Source organism: Mirounga angustirostris, unplaced genomic scaffold (assembly GCF_029215605.1).
Source record: "Mirounga angustirostris isolate CCGP_5_RB_7025 unplaced genomic scaffold, mMirAng1.0.hap1 SCAF_5, whole genome shotgun sequence".
In the NCBI taxonomy this organism is placed as follows: domain Eukaryota; kingdom Metazoa; phylum Chordata; class Mammalia; order Carnivora; family Phocidae; genus Mirounga; species Mirounga angustirostris.
In genome coordinates, this window is record NW_026991713.1 from 158,642,245 (window position 1) to 158,664,334 (window position 22,090).

Sequence of the window (22,090 nt, forward strand, 5' to 3'; positions counted from 1 at the left end):
AAGACTTATTATATAAAGCTTCAACAATTGAGCAGTGTGGTTTCGGCCAAAGGATAGATATATAAATGACTGGAACAGAATAGAGAGTTCACATATACCCACACAAATATGGCCCATTTTTTACCTCTAAAAAACCATTTTTTACCTCTAAAAAAAAAACAAAAATAAAAAACCAGAGAAATGGAGGAAAAAGAGTAGTCTTTCAACAAATGATGTTGGAATGATTGGCCGTCCATATGCAAACAAAATGAACCTTAACCTTCACTTCATACCTTATATAAGAATTAACTGAAAATATGGGGTGCCTGGGTGGCTCAGTTGGTTAAGCGTCTGCCTTCAGCTCAGGTCATGATCCTGGATAGAGCCCCAGTATCGGGCTCCCTGCTCAGTGGGGAGCCTGCTTCTCCCTCTGCCCCCTACCCCTGCTCATGCGCACACACTCTCTCTCTGTCTGAAATAAATAAGTATAGATCAGAGATCTAAATGTAGAATGTAAAGATATAAAACTTTAGAAAGTGTAGGAGAAAATTTTTATGGCCTGGAGTTAGACAAAGAGTTCTACATGACACTAAAAACATGACTCAGAAAAGAAGTGATAAAGTGGACTTCATTCAAATTGAGAAAAAAAAAAACCAAACCTTTTGTTCTGCAAAAGACACTGCTATAGAATGAAAAGGCAGGCTACAAGCTGGAAGAAAATATTTGCAAATCACATATCTGACAAAGGACCTGTATCCAGAGTAAAGAATTCTCAGGCTCCTAAGTATAAAAACAACAGCATCACTAAAACGCACCAAAAACTTGAACGAACATACCACCAAAGATGATATAAGGATGGCAAATTCATTCATGAGAAGATATTCGATATCATTAGACATTAAGGAAAGGCAAGTTAAAGCCACCGTGAGATACCACTGCACCCCTATTAGAATGGCTAAAATAATAATGATAATAAATACTGTGAATACAATGTGCTGGCAGGGATGCAGAGCAAGAGGAACACGCATTGATTGCCTGTGGGAATGCTAAATGGTACAGTCCCTCTGGAAAACTTTTATTATATGTATATATATATCCACACACCATATGACTTAACGATCCCACTTTTAGGAGTTTACCCTTGAGAAATGAAAACTTTATGTTCACACAAAAATCTATGAATATTTATAGTAGCTTTCTTCGTAATCACCACTAAAATGTCCTTCGGTGGGTGAATGGATAAACAAACAGTTGTACAGCCATGCAGTGCAATACTACTCATCAATAAAAAGGAATTAACTACTCATCCATGCAACTTGGATGCCTCTCAAAGACATTATGCTAAGAGAAGTCAATCTCAAAATGTCGCATACTGTATGATTCTACTTATATACCATTCTTGAGAAGATAAAACCATAGTGATGGGAGACAGATCAGTGGTTGCCAGAGGCTGAGAGTGGGTGGAGGTTGTGACTACAGAGGGGCTGCACAGGGGATTTTTCTGGGGTGATAGAATTGTTCTGTATCCTGGTTGTGTGATGGTTACATGAATCTATACATGTGTTAAAATTCTCAGGAGTATATACCAAAAGAAAAAATCAATTTCACTGTATGCCAATTTAAGAAATTAAATAAATGCCGTAGGTCAAAAGTAAATGGATAAAAGATGGATGGAAGGAGGGAGGGAGAGGGAAGAGAGTGAGAGTGAGAGGGAGGGAGAGGAGAGAAAGAAAAAGAAATAAAAGGAGGGAGAGTAGGAGGGAGGAAATAAGTCAATAGACTGAAATGAAAAAGGAGCTGGCCAAGAAGAAGGCATAAGCAAGAAGGATAGTTGCTATATACCAGGTAATTTATCTTTTTTAAAAGATTTATTTATTTGAGAGAGAGAGAGAGAGCACATATGGGGGGGGCAGAAGGAGACGGAGAGAGAGAAACCCAAGCAGACTCCCCACTGAGAACAAAGCCCGACGTGGGGGCTCGATCTCATGACCCTGAGATCATGACCTGAACTGAAACCAAGAGTCAGATGCTTAACCAACCGTACCACCCAGGTGCCCCTCTATGATACCAGGTAATTTAAAACAGTAAATTAAAATGCATAGAAACAGTGAATGTGGGAATGCCTACTGCATAAAATATAATCAGTAGTATGGAAACAAATTTAAGGAGTGCTCCCAGATGGTGGAGGAAGGAGACCGAGAAATTAATACAATCGTGAAAAAAATGGTAGATGTAGAGGACAAACAATATTTATCCAGGGGTAAATGGGTATCACATGTTCCTGGAGAAAAGACCAGGGCAAATGGAAAAGGACCTGTATCCAAAGTAGAGCTCAAGATAAAGAATGAACTGTACAGAAAAAATATTTTAATTGTGAAAGGTAAATTCTAAGACTGAAAAGTGGTCATGAATCTCAAATAACATAGTGTCAAAATACATAAAGCAAAGACTAGTCAAAATGAAAGGAGAAGTGTACAGAAATACCATAGCAGGAGGGTCTTAAAACATACTTTGTCAGTCTTTGACAGATAAAACAGGTAAAAAAAAAAAAACAACAACATGGATATAGATGACTTAATTTAATTAGAGTAATTCCTAATTTCCTCTATCTTAAAGCCTGTACCCTTTAATGAGACAATCACCTTTTTTCTTTGCACATAATTGATGATATGTTAGCTTGCAAGGAAATCCTCACTAAATCCACCCCCCAATGCCCACAAATTGCTCAGCTCACATTTTCATAATAGAAGTAGAAATCTACGACACAAACATGAAACAGAAGATCATCAAGCGGATAAGAAGGAATAGGAATCTATGAGAGCCTTAAGAATGGGAGCTGCCGATGTCACTTCTGCCGAGAATGGGACAGGCAGTTGATTAGGGTCGCCCCATAGGGTGGAGAGGAGGTGTGGGGGACCAAGCTGTGGTTGGAGACCAGGAGTGTGTGTACTGGCCCCAAGCCCCCACGTGTGATGCTTTTCTCCAGGAACACTCTCTATGCCATGTGTCACTGATGGTCAGAGGTACCTAGAGAGGATGCTGTTGAAAAGACAAGAGGGTGAGGATGTGGCAGTCCCTGGCAGAATGACTCCATAAGGGCAGGTTCGGGAGAGACGTCATACTATAGCGGTGCACAAATGCACCAGAGCGAAAGAAAGAGTTGAGGGGGTCAGAGGGTTCGATGAGATCAACAAAACTGGGGCAAAGGGAGCTGGAAAGTAAGAGGATAAAGGTGATCGGCGGGGCTGGAGGAAGTGTCATTCCAAGTAAAGCTTCAGGTGCCTGGGTCGGGATGGAGAGGTGGTCCTAACAGGAAGAAGGTAGATGTGTCACGTTTGGTTTCAGATTATCGTGTCTTGGTTCCTCCTCCAGATTCATTTGTATGAAAATCACATTGGAGGGATACTCTTTTAGCCTGGAGATGTATCTGGATCGTTATATAATTTGATTTGAATTCTCCCAAAGGAGAAAGGGAATCAGCATTTGCTGAGCCTCTGCCATGTGCTTTAAATTCCCCTGTAACGCTACTGTCCTCCATAATTAGGGTCACCCTAAAATCCACCGTCCAAAGTGGAACTCTCTTGAGAGTGAAGGGATAAATGGTATAAACTGAGGCTGTCCTGGGCAAATGGGGATGAATGGTCCCCAGAGCTATTATCCACCATCCCGCTGAGTCGTCTGTGATTTTACCCGCATTTTGGAGAAGGGGGTGGGGAACCAAGGCTCAGAGAAGTCATTTAACCAAGATCACCCAATTAAGTGAGAGTCAGGGCAGAGGTAGGATTCAAACTGGGGTCTGTCTGACTCCAAAGTCTGCATGTTGCTAATTTAGTTCCCGGTCTCCTCTGTACTAACGCTCCACCCTCGTTTCACTTGCCGTGACTTGACGGGCTCTCTTCTAGACACACTGTGACGGTCCCAGCTGGAAGTCTGTCTCAGCACAGATAATTCGAGGTGCAATAACTGTACCCCCGCCAGCAGTGGCAGGAGGCCAGCTGTCCCAGGAGCCCTTGGCCACAACGCACTAGGGGTGACCTCAATGTTGCATGTGGGTGCCCAGAGACCCCAGGTTGGCTCGCTTTGCAGTTAGAGCCTATCTGATGAGGCCACAGGGGATGGCCAGTTAAGATGCCTATGGGAAGGGGATTCTGATGCATCCGAGGCTCACCAAAGCCATAGCATCAGAGAATCTTGGGGTTAGAGGAAGTAACAAGTGAATAGGACTCGAAGGGACACAGATCCAGGGGTAGACTTTGGAGCAAAGGGCCAAAGAAGCTTGTAACTAGAGAGGGTGTGGCCGGCAGTGGGGAGGGATTGGGGGTTAACCAAAGGCCCAGGTAAGCTGTCAGCCACCAGGGGCCCACAGGAATAGGAAGGGAGCAGGGCAGGATAGCAAAAATAGGTTGGTGGCTCTGTCATTTTTTTTTTTTTTTTTGCCTGTTGAGTCTCTCTGCCTCCATCCCTGCTGTGATCTCAGGGTAGGTGCTGAGGGTGTCCATCTGATCTCATTGAGGTCATCCTAGGTCTGTGTGTTGTTCACCAAAGGTTCTGTGATCCAGATCATGAGTTTTTGAGCCTCATTCTGCAGACCCAATTGCTCTATGGTTTTTGGAGAACAGGATGGGGGACCCTGAAGGCCAAGGGCCATGGGTTCTTAGAGGCCGGAGATGCACAACTGAGTTGTTTTTTTAAAAATTTAGTTTAAATAACACAATTAATACAAAAATGCTTTCTCTTTGTAATAAATTCAGAATGTGACAGGTAAGGCTGAAGTCTATTTTGCCCACAACCCCGAAACCAGGTTTCTCTACCTCTTCCCCAGATACAGTCATTACATTAAGTAAATTTGGGGTATATCCTTCCAGGTTCTTTTCTTTTCTTTTTTTTTTTTTTTTAAAGATTTATTTATTTATTTATTTGACAGAGAGAGACACAGCGAGAGAGGGAACACAAGCAGGGGGAGTGGGAGAGGGAGAAGCAGGCTTCCCGCGGAGCAGGGAGCCCAATGCGGGGCTCGATCCCAGGACCGAGGGATCATGACCTGAGCCAAAGGCAGATGCTTAACAACTGAGCCACCCAGGCGCCCCAACCAGGTTCTTTTCTATATATTTAAATTCATATATGACATTGTAGAAAATTTGTTGTTGTTGTTTTATTTTTTTAAGTTTTTAATTTTAATTCTAGTTAGTTAACATAAAGTGTAACATTAGATTCTGGTGTACAATGTATGGAAGTGATCCAACACTTCCATGTAGCACCTGATGCTCAGCAGAAAATTTATGGTACTTTTCTCTTGAAGATTTGGAGGGCCCTGTTTTTCAAATCCATTTATTTTGACATAATCTCAAAATTACAGAAAAGTTGCATGGCTAGTACAGGGAACATCCGCATCCTCTTTACCTGATTTACCAATTGTTCATATTTTGCCCCATTTGGTTTATCATTCTCTCTGTTAAATATTTTTTTTTCCTAAAGATTTTATTTATTTATTTGAGAGAGTGAGAGAGAGAGCGCAAGAGGGGGTAGGGTTAGAGGGAGAAGCAGACTCCCCGCCGAGCAGGGAGCCCGATGTGGGACTCGATCCCGGGACTCTGGGATCATGACCTGAGCCTAAGGCAGTCACTTAACCAACTGAGCCACCCAGGTGCCCTCTCTATTAAATAGTTTTATAAATGTATATGTTTTTTTTCTGAGCCATCTGACAGTAAGTTGGAGTGTATGGTTCCCATTTGCCCTAAATACTTGAGTGTGATGGAACACTACATCAAAAACTAATGATGTAATGTATGGTGATTAACATAACATAATAAAATGAAAAAAAAAATGTAAATACCTGAGTGTGTATTTCCCAGGAATGAAAACATCCTCTTACACGGGCATGGTACAATGATCCGAATCAGGAAATGTACATTGACCCAATGCTGTGATTTATTCATAGTGGGGATCTACGTTGCCACAATCGAACCTCTGGTGTGCACATTTTTCTTAAAAAAAAAAAGAAGAAAGGAAGAAACTTTGTATTGTCATCACCTCTCTTCACCTAGCCATTTTGTTCACCATGTTCGTTTAGATAGTCCACGTGATTAACATGTGCGTAGTATTTCGCAGTATGAATATGCACGGATTAGTTACCCCTTCCGCTGTGGAGGGGCACTCAGTATTTCCTATGCTTTGTCATTGCAGACATCCTCAAACATAACTGAATATTAGTGGGCATTACTTTGAATAGCTGTTCTGGGGACACCTAGGGAGGACAAGTGAGGACTCATGATGTTGAAGGAAGTGCCTTTTAAAGGAGTTGATAAAGAGAAGCTTCTGGTTATCTCCCACAACGTGTGAGATAAAGGCTTTAGAGCAGCACAATTATTCAGATTTTTCTAATAGATAGTTGTATTTTGGGTGGTTGCGGGGCGGTGGGTCGGGGGAAAGAGTAGGAAAGTTTTTGAAGAACAGTTCTTAGGAAAATAGTTAACAGTAATGCTGTCTTTTTATGGATTCAGCCCTGGTAACTTAGGTAACTTTCAGCAGCATGCAGAAGGCCTTGTTTGCTCTGAGGACCCTTTGATGGAAACAGCCAGGCCTCACCCCCCACCTGCTTCACATCCAAGGCGAGCGGTGTTCTCTGGATCAGGACACTTCTCTTCTGTACATTTAGCACACTTCCACCGGGGGGGGGGAAGGTTGCTATTTCTGCTTTGTGTGAGGCATTTTGTACCATCTGGGCTGGCTGGATTTCAACAAAGATAGTAAAGAAACATTTATCAAGAAAAATAAAAGTCAGTCTCGCCAAGTGTGGTCTAGAGAGATTTGCTTCCTCAGTACATCATGGCTGGGAAACATGTCTCTACTTTGAAAAGCTTCAGGAGGAACAGGCCTCTGGATCTTAGCCTGCAGCTGCTGTCACCTGCTCATGATGTGGTGGTTTCGGGAGCTAGAGCTCTTGAGATGTGAACGGCAGCAGGCCCAGAATCAACTCCGCTCCTTTCCTGTCCACGGCAATTTTTGACCTCTTCAGTGGAGGATAGATTCAAAAGGACAAAAGCGGAAGGAAGGATCTATAAGGGCTAGGGGGGAGATGGAGTCATGTCTCAGTCACGAATATTGGGTTCAGGAGAAGCAGAGGCCCAAGGAGAGGTCATTCTTAAAGCATTAATTATAAAGTTTGGCTCAAGACTCCAGCACACACTTGTCTTGTCAAGAGCCCTCGGAAGGAGCTGTGAACTTGTAAACTTACAGTAGAAGAAAGTTCTGGTGATGGTCCCGTGGTGTCAGTTCATAACACAGGGAGTGAGGTGGGAAGGGGGTGTGGGCCTTGACAGAGAGAAGAGATGTGAGCCATTCCCACTTGCATATGTGTTGCCAGTCAACCAGACAGACAAGTTTCTGGCACGTCAGCGCACCTCAGATCGTGTTTTTATGCAGCTTACTCTGTGATAGATGTGTCATTACAAGATCCCAGCCTAGGAACTGGCACATGCTATTTTCCCTGGAAGGCTCAAGAAATGAGAGAAAGTAACAGTTGGAGATTATATTCTATGGGGAAGATGCATGTGGATCTTAAGAAATTATATCATCCAGAAACGCTTTACTTAATGTGTGCTGTATGGACCTCCAGCAGTAGAATCATCACCTGGGAACGTGTTAGAAAAACAAGTGAGCAGCTCTCCCTCCAGAGTCACTGAATCGGAATCCATCTGTAGGAGTGGGTCCCAGGGATACGTGCCTCACAAGCCATGTGGGTGACTCTTATACACACTAAAGTTTGAGGAGCCCTCTGGAAAGGTTCAAGCGGGAAGGTCAGATGCATAACTCTCAAAGAAGAAGACCCAGACATCCACTTGGAAATGGTTAACTCTTCTTAATAAAAGTGGACAAGTGTAATGAGAGGAGACCCTGAATATGTGTAGTAATAATAATAAAATAGCAAAAATATAGCTGGCGTTTATTGACTATTCCCTGGGAGCCAGCTTCTGTGCTAAACGTGTATATTCTGCATCCGATTATACTCTTACAACAACCCAATGAAGTATGTATCATCTCCATCTCATTGGTCAAGAAATCGAGGTCCCAAAATGTGAAGTAACTGCAAGGCAAGATGCAAAACCTGACATCTCGTAGCCTTGTCTCCACTACACTGTCCCTCTGCTTCCTTCCTTCTTTAAGCCAGTCTTACAGGCTCCTTTACTCAGTGTTCTTCATTGAGGGTGGAATCTATACCTACAATGCTGCAATATCTTTCCAGCCTTCTCTCTGGGCTGTCTGGGTCATGGTTACGGGTGCCCCGTGGATGACAGGTGCGCCCTGGTTTGGAGAGCAACTCTTTCTCTTTTAGCTTTTGCTTTTTGGATTGAGGTAAAACTCACATAAGATAAAATTAACCATTAGCCACCTTAAAGTGTACCCTTCACTGGCATTTAGTATGTTCACGGAGTTGTGCGACCATCCTCCGTGTCTAGTTCCAAGAAATGTTATCACCAGTAAAGGAAACCCCTTCCCCATTACGTGGTCGCTCCCCATTCCCCCCTCCCCACCAGCTCCTGGCCACCACTGGTCTGCTTTTTCTGTCTCTGTGGATTTACCTTTTCTGGGTGTTTCATACAAATGGAATCCTACAACATGGGACCTTCTGTGTCAGAGTGCACAGATGTTCACAGCAGCACTATTCACTAGAGCCAGAAAGTGGGAGCAACCGTGTCCGACAGATGAATGGATAAACAAAGCTTGGTATATCCATACGAGGGGATAATATTCAGCCATAGTTGTACTACTGACAGGCACCACAACGTGGATGAGCCCTGAAAACATCACGCGTGGTGAAAGAAGCCGATCTTTCTTGTTGGCTTTGTGGAACACAAACTTAAGAGAGCGTACAGTTAATCTTGGGGGCACAGTGGGTAGAGCAGAATGAAAGTCAGAAATCCGTTTCGAACTCATATACAGCAGAGGCTGCATCTTACCGGTCTGTCTCGCTTTGCATGCTTCTTAGCTATCGATGTTCCTAAGTTACAATTCCTGTTAAGTGAGTGGGATGCCAAGGACTCATCCACACGTTGTCCAGCCCTCACTGGCCGATGCTTAAACATTGCGGGACTATTAATGCTGAAATTGCATTTTCTCTTTTTAGTAAGAGATGCTAAAAACCTTGTACCTATGGACCCCAATGGTTTGTCAGACCCTTACGTGAAACTGAAACTGATTCCCGACCCCAAGAGTGAGAGCAAGCAGAAGACCAAAACCATCAAGTGCTCCCTCAACCCTGAGTGGAACGAGACATTCAGATTGTAAGTTAAAATTATCACTGCCCAGCGTGGGCGGTGGGGGTTGGCTTCTGGGCCACCTGAGATCAGAGAGTGCCCCTCCCGGCTTCCATTTCATTTTCTCCCTCCCTCTCCTTCCCTCCCTCCCTTTCTCCCTCCTCCCTCCCCTTCCTCCCCTTCCATCTGCATTTTTGCATTGCAAGCCAAGTAAAAATTGGAACTTATTTTTTTTAATAGAGTTGAGAATGTCTATGGTGTGGGGAGTGGGTGGGATAGAAAGTAGTGTGATGTGTTGCTAGGTGAAGGCAAGTTGTGGGAGAAGCTCTGGTCTCAGCGAACAGTGGGACAGAACCCATAGGGTGTGGTGATAACCCCTCTAGGGCTGAGTCTGTGGATATGGATATGCTGGGTCTGCAGCCTGTTGAGAGTTCTCTGCCACCTTCCATGGAGGATCTTCCCGGGCCAATGCTCCAAGAACCTGGGCTCACTTTTTGTTGCATCTGGGCCCACAAGGGTTCGTGACATCAGCCAATATTTAAGGAGCATATCCCAGTTATAAAAAGCGCTCTATTGAATGGTCTCAGTTCATTGGCCAGTTCATCCCCGTTTAACCAATGGGGCTTATAGAGGTTAAAGAATGTGGCCAGAGTCCCCCAGCAAATATGGGGTCGAGGAGGATTCAGCTTCTGACACTCTGACTCTGGAGGCTACGGGCCAAAGGCACGATTCCTTGTGGGAGCCCCATCCCCCATTTCCTCTCTCAGGGCAAAAGTGGGGGTGCACCTCAGCCTCAATCAAGGACATGCCTCAGAACAGTTTCCCCCCACCAGCACTGACAAGACTGCTTCCTCCACAGATGTCCTCAGCCTCATGCTAACTCCCGTGTGTGCAACCAGTCATGCAATTATATAATTGGTATCCATATTTCTTATAGCGACTGTGTCAATAGGGTTTCCCGAACATCACGAACTCTATTAAGACTTAAGGCAGCAGAAGCAGCTAGAACTGCTTCTGATGGAGCTGGCCCAGGTCCTCCACCCAGCTGAGCCACAGGCTGTGGAACTTGAGAAGCTCTCCCTCCCTGGGGAGCTTGCCTGGGAGGGAAATGGAATATGTTGCTTGCAACAGCTTGTAATCTTTAAAAATGCCTACCTTCAGGCCTTGTCCTCTTAAGCATTTCATCTGCTTGAGAAATCACTGTAACCTCCGCTGACTTCTCTCTTTTTGCGCTTGGTAGCCAACTGAAAGAATCGGACAAAGACAGAAGACTATCTGTAGAGATTTGGGATTGGGATCTGACCAGCAGGAATGACTTCATGGGATCTTTGTCGTTTGGGATTTCCGAACTGCAGAAAGCTGGTGTTGATGGCTGGTAAGCGGGATTTTGCTTTGAAAGCTACCGTATAGCTTGGTGCATCGGTTATGGGAAGAAGGATGTTTTCCTTTTTGTCCTAAAAGTGAAATACTAAAGCAGAGTCAGAGTGATGGTTGGTAGATCAGATCTGCCTCATGGAAATGTTTTATTTGGTCCTTGTACTTAAAAAGAAAAAAATCAGTTGCTAGTATTTTCAAAATCGGGACATTTTCCATAAAAATCTGGACTTCTGGGGGTGCCTGGGTGGCTCAGTTGGTTAAGCATCCAACCTTTTTTAAAAGATTTTATTTATTTATTTGAGAGAGAGAGAGAGAGAGAGAGCATGAGCAGGGGGGAGGGGCAGAGGGAGAGGGAGAAGCAGGCTCCCCGCTGAGCAGGGAGCCTGATGTGGGGCTTGATCCCAGGACCCTGGGATCATGACCTGCGCCGAAGGCAGATGCTTAACTGACTGAGCTACCCATGCATCCCAAATGTCCTACTTTTGATCTCAGCTCATGTCTTCATCTCAGTGTTGTAAGTTCAAGCCCTGCATTGGGCTCCATGCTGGGCATGGAGCCTACTTAAAAAAAAAAAAAAAAAAAAATCTGGACTTCTGGTTTGCAAAGCCAGAAATATCTGGATGCACTGGGCCTAGAAGGCAAGAATTGAGAACAGGTGAGAAGTTAGTTAATGCCTCCTTCAGACAGGACACGAATTTTCTGTTTGCCATAGTCTCCACCATCCCCTATTGCTTTATATCCATCTAACTTTACACAGTTACATGTCTTGACTGGCCCCATGGGCACTAAAGTGGCTCTCACAGTATACCCTAAAGATATACACAATCCACTGTCAGATTCTGGCTCCGTAAGAAGATGCTCCTTCATTGGGACTGCTTACCAAGCCTGGCCACGGAGGTGCTGGGAGATTACGGCAGTGGGCAGCTGCAGTGTCTCCTTTGTTCTGCAGTTTTTGCTTCGTTCCCTTCTCATGGCAAAAAATTCCTTGCTCAGTATTCCCAGCGAAGAGACTGGGTGAGCCGCCTTAGCATTTGGTGGTTTCACCGTCATCTGAGTAAAAGGAGTCAGAATACAAAGTCCAACCTGGCACCATAGCTTTGAGCAAAGCGGGGATTACTGGCTGCCCTTACCTCTTTAAGAGAAATGGTCTCCTTTCTGAATGGTCTCACTGGGGGCTTTTCCAGTTACAAGTGAAAGAAAATAAAAATCAGACCAGTTTAGCAAGAAAGAGAATGTGTCACCTGGACCACATATCCTTTCCATTGCTCACCGTACAACCTCCTTGTCTCTCCTCCCTTTTCATCATAGACTTTGTTGTTGTTTTTTAAAGATTTATTTATCTGAGAGAGAAAGAATGCGATCTGGGAGGGCGGGGGGAGCGCAGAGGGAAAGAGAGAATCTCAAGCAGATTCCCCGCTGAGCACAGAGCCTGACGCAGGGCTCCATCTCACCACCCTGAGATGAGACCAAGAGTCAGACATTCAACCGACTGAGCCACCCAGGTGCCCCTGTATTTATCACAGACTTTTATTCAAATAGATTTTGAGTCTCTCTCTAGTCCATTCTAGTCACTAGAGATCCGTCAGGTATAAGACAGACATGCCCTCATGGTGCTTAGCTTCTGGAGTGAGAAGAAATGACACCAATGACTAATCAATGACAACATGATGACAGATGTGAAGGAGGATGAAAGCCAAGTGGGTACAAAAAACCCAATAGTACTAAGGTGTGTTAAAGTACAGATCACAAACGGTTAACAACAGAATTCTCAAAAAAATAGGGGAGGAGCATTTGTCACAGTTTTCCTTAGCTCACGAATGGGGAGACCAGGAACATCAATGACTGATTCCGAAGGTTTGAGAAGCTGAGACTGGTGTACCAGGAAACATAGGAATGCTGAAGTCACTTTGCTAAGTTAGAGGTAAAGCCGGCTGCCAAACAGGGCAACGAAATCACAACCTTGGAGGCGATCTGTCTACCGGACTGGAAGAACTTCTTTTTTTCTTCTTCTTTTTAAAAGATTTTATTTTTAAGCAACCTCTACACCCAACGTGGGGCTCGAACTCACAACCCAGAGATCAAGAGTTGCATGCGTACCCGACTAAAGCCAGCCAGGCGCCCCAGACTGGAAGAACTTCTAAAAGTTAGCGTTTGTCTTTGCAGAGCTGGGAGGCCATCTGGGCCCAACTGTCTTGTGGATTATAAGTAACAGTTCTAAGTAACAGACTAATAAGTAGTAGTGGGGAAGGAGATAACTATTTAGAAAATGTTCTTGCATGACAGTAAGAGGTCACGCTGCCATCTTTTTGCCATTTTCCTGTTTCACATAGGTGCGGCAATTCTCCACCAAATACTAGCAAACCAAATCCAACGATCACATTAAAAAAGAAAGTCATTCACTGCGATCAAGTGAGATTTATCCTGGGGATGCAAGGGTGGTTCAATCAGCATGATACATCACATCAACAAAAGAAAGGATAAAAAAAAAATACAATCATCTCAATAGATGCAAAAAAAAAAAAGGCATTTGACAAAGTACGACATCCATTCTTGATAAAAACTTGGGTAATTTTTCTTAATGTATGGATGATCTGACTTTGCATGCTGCTGTTAGCTCTAGTGACAGATTGCATGTTCCTTCCTCTTTAAGTCAGGCGTAAGGACGTTAAAGAGAAAGAATGTATGATCTCCCAGGGGGTCTAAGGGAGACAGGAGAGAGAGAACATGATGATAATAATTACCAGAGCAATAGCTACCACTTACTGACTCTTAATTGGATGCCGGGCTCTGGGCTGATCCCTTTCCAGGTGTCCTGGAGTCACACATTGATACCCACGAATAGCCTCTTTCTTTTCTGTGATGCACCCAGACTTTCTTAGGCAGTTTCGTGACCTCCTGGTGGTGATAAGGGGACCCTCCTGCATGTGGTATGCCTTCTGGGCTTGACTGCTGCATAGTAGCCGATCCTGCCTGGTTCCTGAACCCGTGCCCACTGAGGCTGGACGGGTTCCCCTGCCCACCCCTGCCAGCTTTGGATCCTCATTTCTGGCTTCCTGTTGGAGTCCCAGGTCCTGGCCTGTTGCCTCTTGTTGTGAGGTCCCTCCACATAGTGTCCTCCTTTTCCCACTCTGCAGGCTACCTGTGTGAGCCCTTATTTCTCAGCCTCCTGCATGCGGGCCAGGAGTGCTGTCTGAGTGATCCCTATATCCCTGGCCTGCTGCAGCTGCGATGTGTGGCCCTCCACATAGGTCTCTGCCCAGGGCCGAGAAGGCTGGGCAATGCCCCTCTGCTTTTGCCTTATCCTTGCTCACTTCTCATGGTTCTTCAGGCCCAAACGGTCAGGACTCTCTCCCACTGGTACCACCTCTTCCTGGTCTGATGCCGGTCCCATCTGCTCCCTGGAAAGAGCAGAGTGCAGGGAGGACAGAAAGGCTGAGTCCAAATTATCCCCACACGTACACGTCATCATCCTTCAATTCTCCCACCAGTTCTGGGCGGAGCATCGTTCCTGGGATCAGAGTAGTCAAGCAACGTGTGAAAGGACACACAGCTCGTACGTGACGGTGCTTGAGTTTGGGTCCAGGTCTTTGGGATGCCAGGGTCTAAGCACATGCACATCCCATTTTGCCTCCTGGTACAGGGGTTTGGCAGAGCCCTAGAAGGTAGATGGGTCGTTTTGACCTTGGCTCTCCTAAGTGGATGGATGCTTTGTGACTTCAGGTGAATCACTTCACCTCTCTCTACTCCAGCCTTCTCAGCCATTACAATTCCATTAGTCAGGGCTAATTGCAGCATCCCTCATCCCTCCTCCTAGGAGAGTTGTGAAATTGATGGAATTATAGGAGGGAACTTTTGCTAAATAAAAGCCCTCTTCAGATTTTGCAGATTAAAGTCCTCTTTTGCAGGTAAAAGCCCTCTTTGTTTTTGCAGCTAAAAGTCGCCCCTAAACGATTCAGGGCCAAGACATCTGTGATGCTGTCTTGACTGTAAATGGATCAAATTCTAGAAATTTGGATTCTTGTCCCTGTGGGGTCTTGGGTGAGTTCCATGCCATCTCCGAGACTCAGTTTCCCCATCTGGTAGGGGATGAGCTCTCCCAGCTATTCTGTTGTACTGTAATTGAAGACCATGCAGCAGAAAGGCAAAAGGCTGCTGTCTGAGTTCCCAGATGTGGCGTGCCAGCCTCAGGCCCCTCATCTGCCACTTTGCCACCAGCCGCGCATCTGTTGTCAGATCCACTTCTTTGTTTCTAATTTTATTTGTTTTTGCTGTCTCCTTTCCTTCCCCTTGTTTTCCAGGGGTTCATCTGTTCTGCTGTGGTTTATTTTTCTGCAAAGAATGAGCTCTGGGATTTACGTATCAATTCTGTGTTTCAGTCTTCTTCTTTTCTGTGGGTTTGTTGGGTGGTTGCCTGTGAATTTCAGTCGAACACTTTGCTAATTTATTTTTCCTCTATTAATGGACTCTGCTCTTCAAGAATAAAGAACAGGCATTGGGGGGAATAAAGATTTCCTCCGAGCTGTGATATGTCTCACTCCAGCTTTTGTTGCTTGCTCAAGGTCTGCAATTGTGGTTTTTGTTTTTGTTTTTTTTTGTTTTTTGTTTTAAAGAGTTTATTTATTTATTTGTCAGAGAGAGAGAGAGAGCACAAGCTGGGGGAGCGGCAGGCAGAGGGAGAAGCAGACTCCCCACGGAGCAGGGAGCCTGATGCGGGACTCGATCCCAGGACCTTGGGATCATGACCTGAGCCGAAGGCAGGTGCTTAACCGAGTGAGCCACCCAGGCGTCCCATACAATTGTGTTTTTAATTTCTTTTCAAGCGTGCTTTTATTTGGGCATTCTGGAAATCACTGGTGTTAGCTTTTTGTTTCATTTTTCATTATTAATGTCAAATGACAGTGTTGGTACTTTATGGTCAGAGAATATGTCCTGTACACTTTTCTTTCTTTCTTCCTTTTTTTTTTTTTCCAATTTAGCTTAGTTCAGTATTACTAAATATTCTGTGGACACTTAGTAAAAAGATTACCTTTATTACTTGTAGGTCATGCATTTCAGTGTTGATTAATTCCATCTTAATATAATATCCAGATCTCTTATGCCATCCTATTTTTTTTTTATTTGTTTCATCTGACCAAAATGCACAGTGCTCATTAAGATTCTCCCAGTAACATTTTTTGGAACATTTTCTTTCATTTCTCGTGTTTTTTTGCTTTATATGTGTGTGGCATCATTATTGACTATTTTCAAAATAGTCTTCAAGACCTATTTTCAAAAATGACTGATATCAACACAAAATTATGTCTGTTGCAGTTAATACTCTTTGCCCATGATTTTGCCTTTTTGCTGGCATTTCTTCAGTGAATATACATAGCAAGTACCTATATACTGAATCTTTGGGTTCATGGAGATTTCTTTTTATTTGGAGAATAATACATAAAATTTAAAAAAAAACAAACATGAGTAGTAAAAAATAGCATGTTTGAAGCTGATAAATGCTATAGAGAGGGGAGCCTGGGTGGCTCAGTCAGTTAAGCGTCCAACTCTTGATCTCAGTTCAGGTCTTGATCTCAGGGTCATGAGTTCAAGCCCCTAATTGGGCTCCACACTGGGCATGGAGCCTACTTAAAAAAAAATTTTTAAATAAATGTTATAGAGAAAAGTAAACAAGAAACAGGGATAGGGAATGCTGGGGGTGGGAGGAGGGTGATACTCCAATTTATTTAATATAATTCTCAGGAAAGGACTCACTGAAAAGGTGACACATGGCAGAGACCTGAAGGGAGGTGAGGGAGTGAACTTGTGGAAATCTAGGGAGAGATTGTCCCAGATGGCGAGAACAGCAAATGCAAAGGCCCTGAGGCAGGAGTATGCCTAGTAGGTTTGAGGGTCAGCGAAGTGACCTGTGTGGCTGGAGCTGGATCTCCAAAGGGGTATCAGTGGGGAGCAAGGACTGGCAGGATGAGGGGGCCTCGGCAGATCCCACAGGGGCCTTTTAGGAACTTCAACTTCTGCCCAGAGTAAGTTGAGGAGCCAATAGATGAGGACATCTGATTGACCTTTCAACATGTCTCCTTTGGTTGCAGAGTGGTAAATACTTCTTGCCTAGTGGATCCTGCCCATTTTCTTATGTTTAATCTCAGTCCTTTGATTTGGTATAACACGTGGCATGTTATTGGATTGAAAAACAAAAAACAAAAAACAAAAAACCAGACCTGAATCCAAAAGTCTTTCTTCTTTTCCCTAAGGAAATATTTTAATGTTTATGGTCATAATTGCCACATTTCCATCATGATGTTTCAGATTCTGAGGGGTTTTATTCCTTTCCTATTTCATTCTTTTCTTTGTATTCTTGCGAACAGACAACTATTGTATAATTGTTAACTTAAATTTATGTTTCTTTAAGTTTTCTTTTGTTATTACTAATAATGTCATTTTGGTCTTACTACAAATCCCACCCCTCCCCCCAAAAAACTAAGGCTTTGGAATCAGACTTCCTGGGTTAGAGTCTCTGCTCCTCCATTTCCTAGCTGTGTACCCCTGGGGAAGTTACTTTGCCTCTCTGACTCCTTTTCTCATTTGGAGATAATGGCAGTAATTATGTCCTAGGATTGTTATGATACTGAAGTAGTTAATATAAGTGAAGCGCCCAGTGTCTGGTGAATAGTAAGCACTCAGTAAGTGGTAGTGATTATTATTAATTGAATAATTATTAGAAAAATGTAAATAAGAAAGCAAAATACTATCCAGAATCCCATTGTCCAGGGATAATCACTGTTGACATTATTAAGAGGTTTTTTCTGTGTGTATTACGTATGTGTGCATGTGTGTCTGTGCTCACGTGTGTGTATATGAAACAAAAAATGAAATTTTACCATACATACTGTGTAGCAGCCCTCATTTTTCATCTAACAATGCATTATGAACACATTTCCTTATAATTCAGTAATCTTAGGCAAAATCATTTTCCTGTGGCCCGTTCTATAGATCTGCCTCAACTTACAGAATCATATTCTTATTATAAGATGTGTAATGCTTACCTAGATAAATAATGCTACAGTAAACATACTTGCAGCAAAACTTCTGTGCATAGCTTTAATGATTTCCTAAGAAATTCCTAATCCTGGAATCCATGGCTTTGAGAACATATGTACTATTAAAATGTTGCCAAACTGTTCTGCAGTTTTTTTCAATTTACATTCTCACCAGTGCTGCGTGATACTTTTCATTTCGCCCACACTTGTCAACATCTGGTATTGTAAATTTCAGATACAATGCAAAGATTATACATATTTTGTTACTAAGTATACATATTTACATAATTTCATTATCATACATATTTTGCTACTAATTATGTTGAATATTTTCATTTGTATATTGCCATTTGTTTGTATTTATAAATGACTATGTCCTGATTTTGCCTGTCATTTTCTTACTGAATTGTAAGAACTTTTTACATAAGATGGATCATAATATGTCTTTCCTGATATACATGTTGCTATATTCCCTCCTTTCATGTTGTATATTAATTTTGGTAATATGCATTTTTCTTAATGGTATACAAAATATTCAGTTCAACTCTAATCAATATAATAAATATCAGGTTCAACTGCCAGAAAAATTTCTCAGGGTTGTCTTCCAATTCCCTAATTGTTATCTGAATTATCCATCTTAGTGTTCATTATCTCCAGTGGATTTTTAAATTTAGTAATTATATTTTCCTTCTGAAAGTAGCCTTTCCTAATCTCAGATTGTTCCCTTTTCAAAGATGCATTAACTTCTTGAATCTCATTAAAAGTATGAGCTAGATATTTTTTAGAATTTTCTCTCTTTTGGCAATAGTACTATTTCATGGGAGGTACTTATCTGATTTCTAATTGTTTCTCTTTATTTGACTGAGTTTTTCATACATCCTGTTATTCTTCTGTATCTGCCCATCCTTATAGGCAGATGAGCACAGGAATGATGAGTGTCCCAGTTGTAATTTTTCAAAATCAGACGAAGGGAGACTCTTTTGTATTTTTTGGAATTTTTCTTTGTCAGAACAGGGATCCTGTTCCCTAGAGCCATTTTGGAAAGATCCACAGCTGGAAACAGCTACACAACAAACAGTCAGCCCTACTGCCCTATAGGGGGACATTTTCCCCATGTCAAAGTTGAAAGGGGTCCCTGCTTCTCTTTTCTAACAGACACAAGTCTATTCAGGGCAATAGGGACAGCATACTGGCTCCAGCACACATAGCGAGGGCACCGTGACATGTCCCATCCTTCCTGAATATGGATCAGAATGGGTGGCTGTCATCTAGTCCCTGGTGGTCTGGCCCAGGGTTGTTAGTGGGATTCTGTCAGGAGTCCCATTGACTGGTCACCGCTGGTCAGTCCCCCTTGATCTGTAGTTTCCAAAGTGGCTTAGACCATACATAGTTTAGATGGCACATGGTTGGGGCATTGGTAATACTGAACGGTACCCTGGCCAAGCTGTTCTTTGGCCAGTGCTCCTTCAAACCTTCAGATTACCACAGAGAGAAAGTCTCAGCCAGTGTTACTGTACCTGTAACGTTCTTCAACTCGCGCCGCTGGCTGAACTCCCATTTTAACAAGGAGGGGCAGACATTAGTCTCAGAGCCTTTGGTAAGTAACGCCGTCAACTCGGACTTGGGTCACTTTGATTTGCGTACGTTTATTTTTTTACAGTTACTTTCTACTTGTAACCTGTCGGCTTCCTTTTAAAAGTGAGTATGCTATCTAAAAAGGAGACAATATAATGAAAACCATGAAGTGGATCGTAATATCCAGATTTCGCAAAATCCACAAAGGCAAATAATGTTTGCCAACCACTGCTCCGTGTTCTCTTACTATTATTTAATTTGTGGGAGCTCCTAGACTTTGCTGCTGTGTGGATAGCACCCTACTTGATTGCCAACAAAAATACAGATGTTCTCTTATTTTTGTATTTCTTTTGGAAATTGGGAAGAGGACAATTGACTATTTTTTTAAAGATTTATTTATTTGAGAGACAGAGAGAGTGTGTGAGAGAGTGGGGGAGGGGCAGAGGGAGAAGCAGACTCCCTGTTGAGCAGGGAACCTGACATGGGGCTCGATCCCAAGACCCTGGGATCATGACCTGAGCCCAAGGCAGATGCTTAACTGACTGAGCCACCCAATGCACCCTGAGGACAATTGAATATTAAATGTGGAGACAGATGTAGGGGTGCGAAAAAGCACCTCTGCTTTGAATCACCTCTCCTCCTATTTTTAGGAGCTGCTTGAGGAAGTTTTGTGAATGGAGGAAAAAATCATTAAGAAAATTGTGTATTTGGGTTAGGAAGTCTTTCTTTGGGAGTGAGGAGCTCCGGGATGTTTTTTCCCTCTAGCGACTCGGATGTCTTTGGGATGTCCTTTTCCTTCCTCTCTCTCATGTTACCCTTTGAGTAGCTGGAAGCATCTTTGTGGTCAAAAACATACTGAAAGCCATCTTGTTTATTAGGATAATGTCAATATCCATAATGATGATGATGATTTCTTTTATCACTTGCTAAATGCCAGGCACTGTGCTTATCATTTTGCATGAGTCACCATGTCTCAGCTCCACAGTAATCCTATGAAAAAGACTTTTTTTTTTTTAAGTAATCTCTATGCCCAACATGGGGCTTGAACTAACAACCCTGGGATTAAGAGTTACATGCTCTGACTGCGCCAGACAGGTGCCCCTGAAAAAAACTCTTGTTCCAATTTATAGATGAGAAAAATTGAGGCTGAGAGCCTAGCTAGTTTATCCAGTGACCCAAGGAGGCATGGGCAGAGGTGAGATTTGGATCCAGGCAGAGTTTGACTCCGGAGCTGGGGAATTAACCAACGAAGGGATGTCATTTCTCAAGGGATTAATACAGGGCACTTTGGGAAGGTGTCTGCAGAGAAAACAGCATCATGGAGACAAGGTCATAGTCATCCAAATGCTGCTGAGAGCCAGGATGCTGTGATCCATCGACCATGGGAGATCTTCCTAGCATTCTTTCAGAATAAGAAAGCACTTAGCAGACAAAAAGTAGTAAAAACATACAGAATGACTGAATGAGAGAACTAAGAAAAGTGTGTATGTGTGGAGATGAGAGACAGAGCCAGAGCCAGAACACTGCATAAACACAGATTATTAATTTTTTTCTGAAAACTGTGGAATAATTACAAAAATACGTAGCATACCTGGCTGCAAACACGTACGCGCACACCTCCCCCAAAAGAAAAAACCCTCAACACATTTTTTTAAGGTAAAGCTGTCTATAGTCTTCCTTTCCTTATCCTAACTGACAAAATAATATCAAGTCAGGTCACGGAATTTGTCCTGTCTCCCTGTCTCCCTTTAGGTTTAAGTTGCTGAGCCAGGAGGAAGGCGAGTACTTCAATGTGCCTGTGCCGCCGGAAGGAAGTGAAGGCAATGAAGAGCTACGGCAGAAATTTGAGGTGAGCTGTCTTTCTTTCTCCGTCAGTGGGAAATGGTTGAGTTTGCCTCATATGCTGTGGCTCTGGTTATGAAAGGCCTTCTACCAAGGCCTTTCATGACTCTGTGCCTTTGCAATGTTATTCTGAGTCCCAGAAAACTCCTATGCATCCTGCAAAACCCCAACCAAGCATACCCTGCTTTGTGAAGTCATTCCTTCCTCCTTGTCCTCATTTAGATTTAGACTTTTACTCGAAAGTGCTCCTTCACTTCTCAGGTCATTTTTTTTTTAAAGATTTTATTTATTTATTTTAGAGATAGAAAAGGGGGAGGGGGGAACAGAGGGAGAGGGACAAGCAAACTCCATGCCGAGCATGGAGCCTGATGGAAGGCCCAATCTCACGACCCTGAGATCATGACCCAAACTGAAATCAAGACCCGGACGCTTAACCGACTGAGCCACCCAGGAGTGCCCCTTCTCAGGTCATTTTGATGGTAGCTTGGGCTGGGATGGTAGTAATGGTGAATGAAAGAAGTGGAGAGAGGAGTGCTCTATTTTGGAGGCTGAGTCAACCAGACTTGCTGAGAGATAGAATCTGGATTTGGATCTATTGGTGGGATGGTGCTGTACTGTTAACAAATGGAATAGTTTGTGCTGGTGACTTCATGAAATACCCATGGGTATATCTTCTGAAGAAGAGTCCTTGGCCCTGACCTTGGGCTACAGTCTGGCTCTGCTTCTACTCCAGCTAAGCCCTTTCCCTTCTGGGGAGCCAATAGACCCCGTTTTCAACTGTGTGAGAGTTGCAGACGCATCCCAGTTTTACAAAGAAAATGTTTTGGGGAAAATGAGTTTGAGTTCTTTCATTACATGTGTATTGAGTGATTTTAAAGTAGTTTCATAAGGGAAAACACATTATTTTGTTTGTACAAACTCAATATACTGAGCCTGATGGGAAATCATCAGTTCTAGATAAACAGTGTTGGCCTGCTAACTCCGAAAAAATTGTATAAAATAGCTAAAATGAAATAGATTATTATCATTGTT

At 43.2% G+C, this 22,090-nt stretch overlaps 1 protein-coding gene across 2 annotated transcripts in view; it reads left to right on the forward strand.

Annotated features, from left to right (window-relative positions):
- The window catches only part of PRKCB (protein kinase C beta), a 326,799-nt gene that overhangs the window by 210,476 nt on the left and 94,233 nt on the right, over positions 1 to 22,090 (forward strand). For both annotated transcript variants that reach the window (XM_045875171.3, XM_045875170.3), the window contains exons 6-8: positions 9,104 to 9,260; positions 10,474 to 10,608; positions 20,969 to 21,065. In XM_045875171.3, the coding sequence (XP_045731127.1) occupies positions 9,104 to 9,260; positions 10,474 to 10,608; positions 20,969 to 21,065 (389 nt within the window). The remainder of the gene's footprint in view (positions 1 to 9,103; positions 9,261 to 10,473; positions 10,609 to 20,968; positions 21,066 to 22,090) is intronic.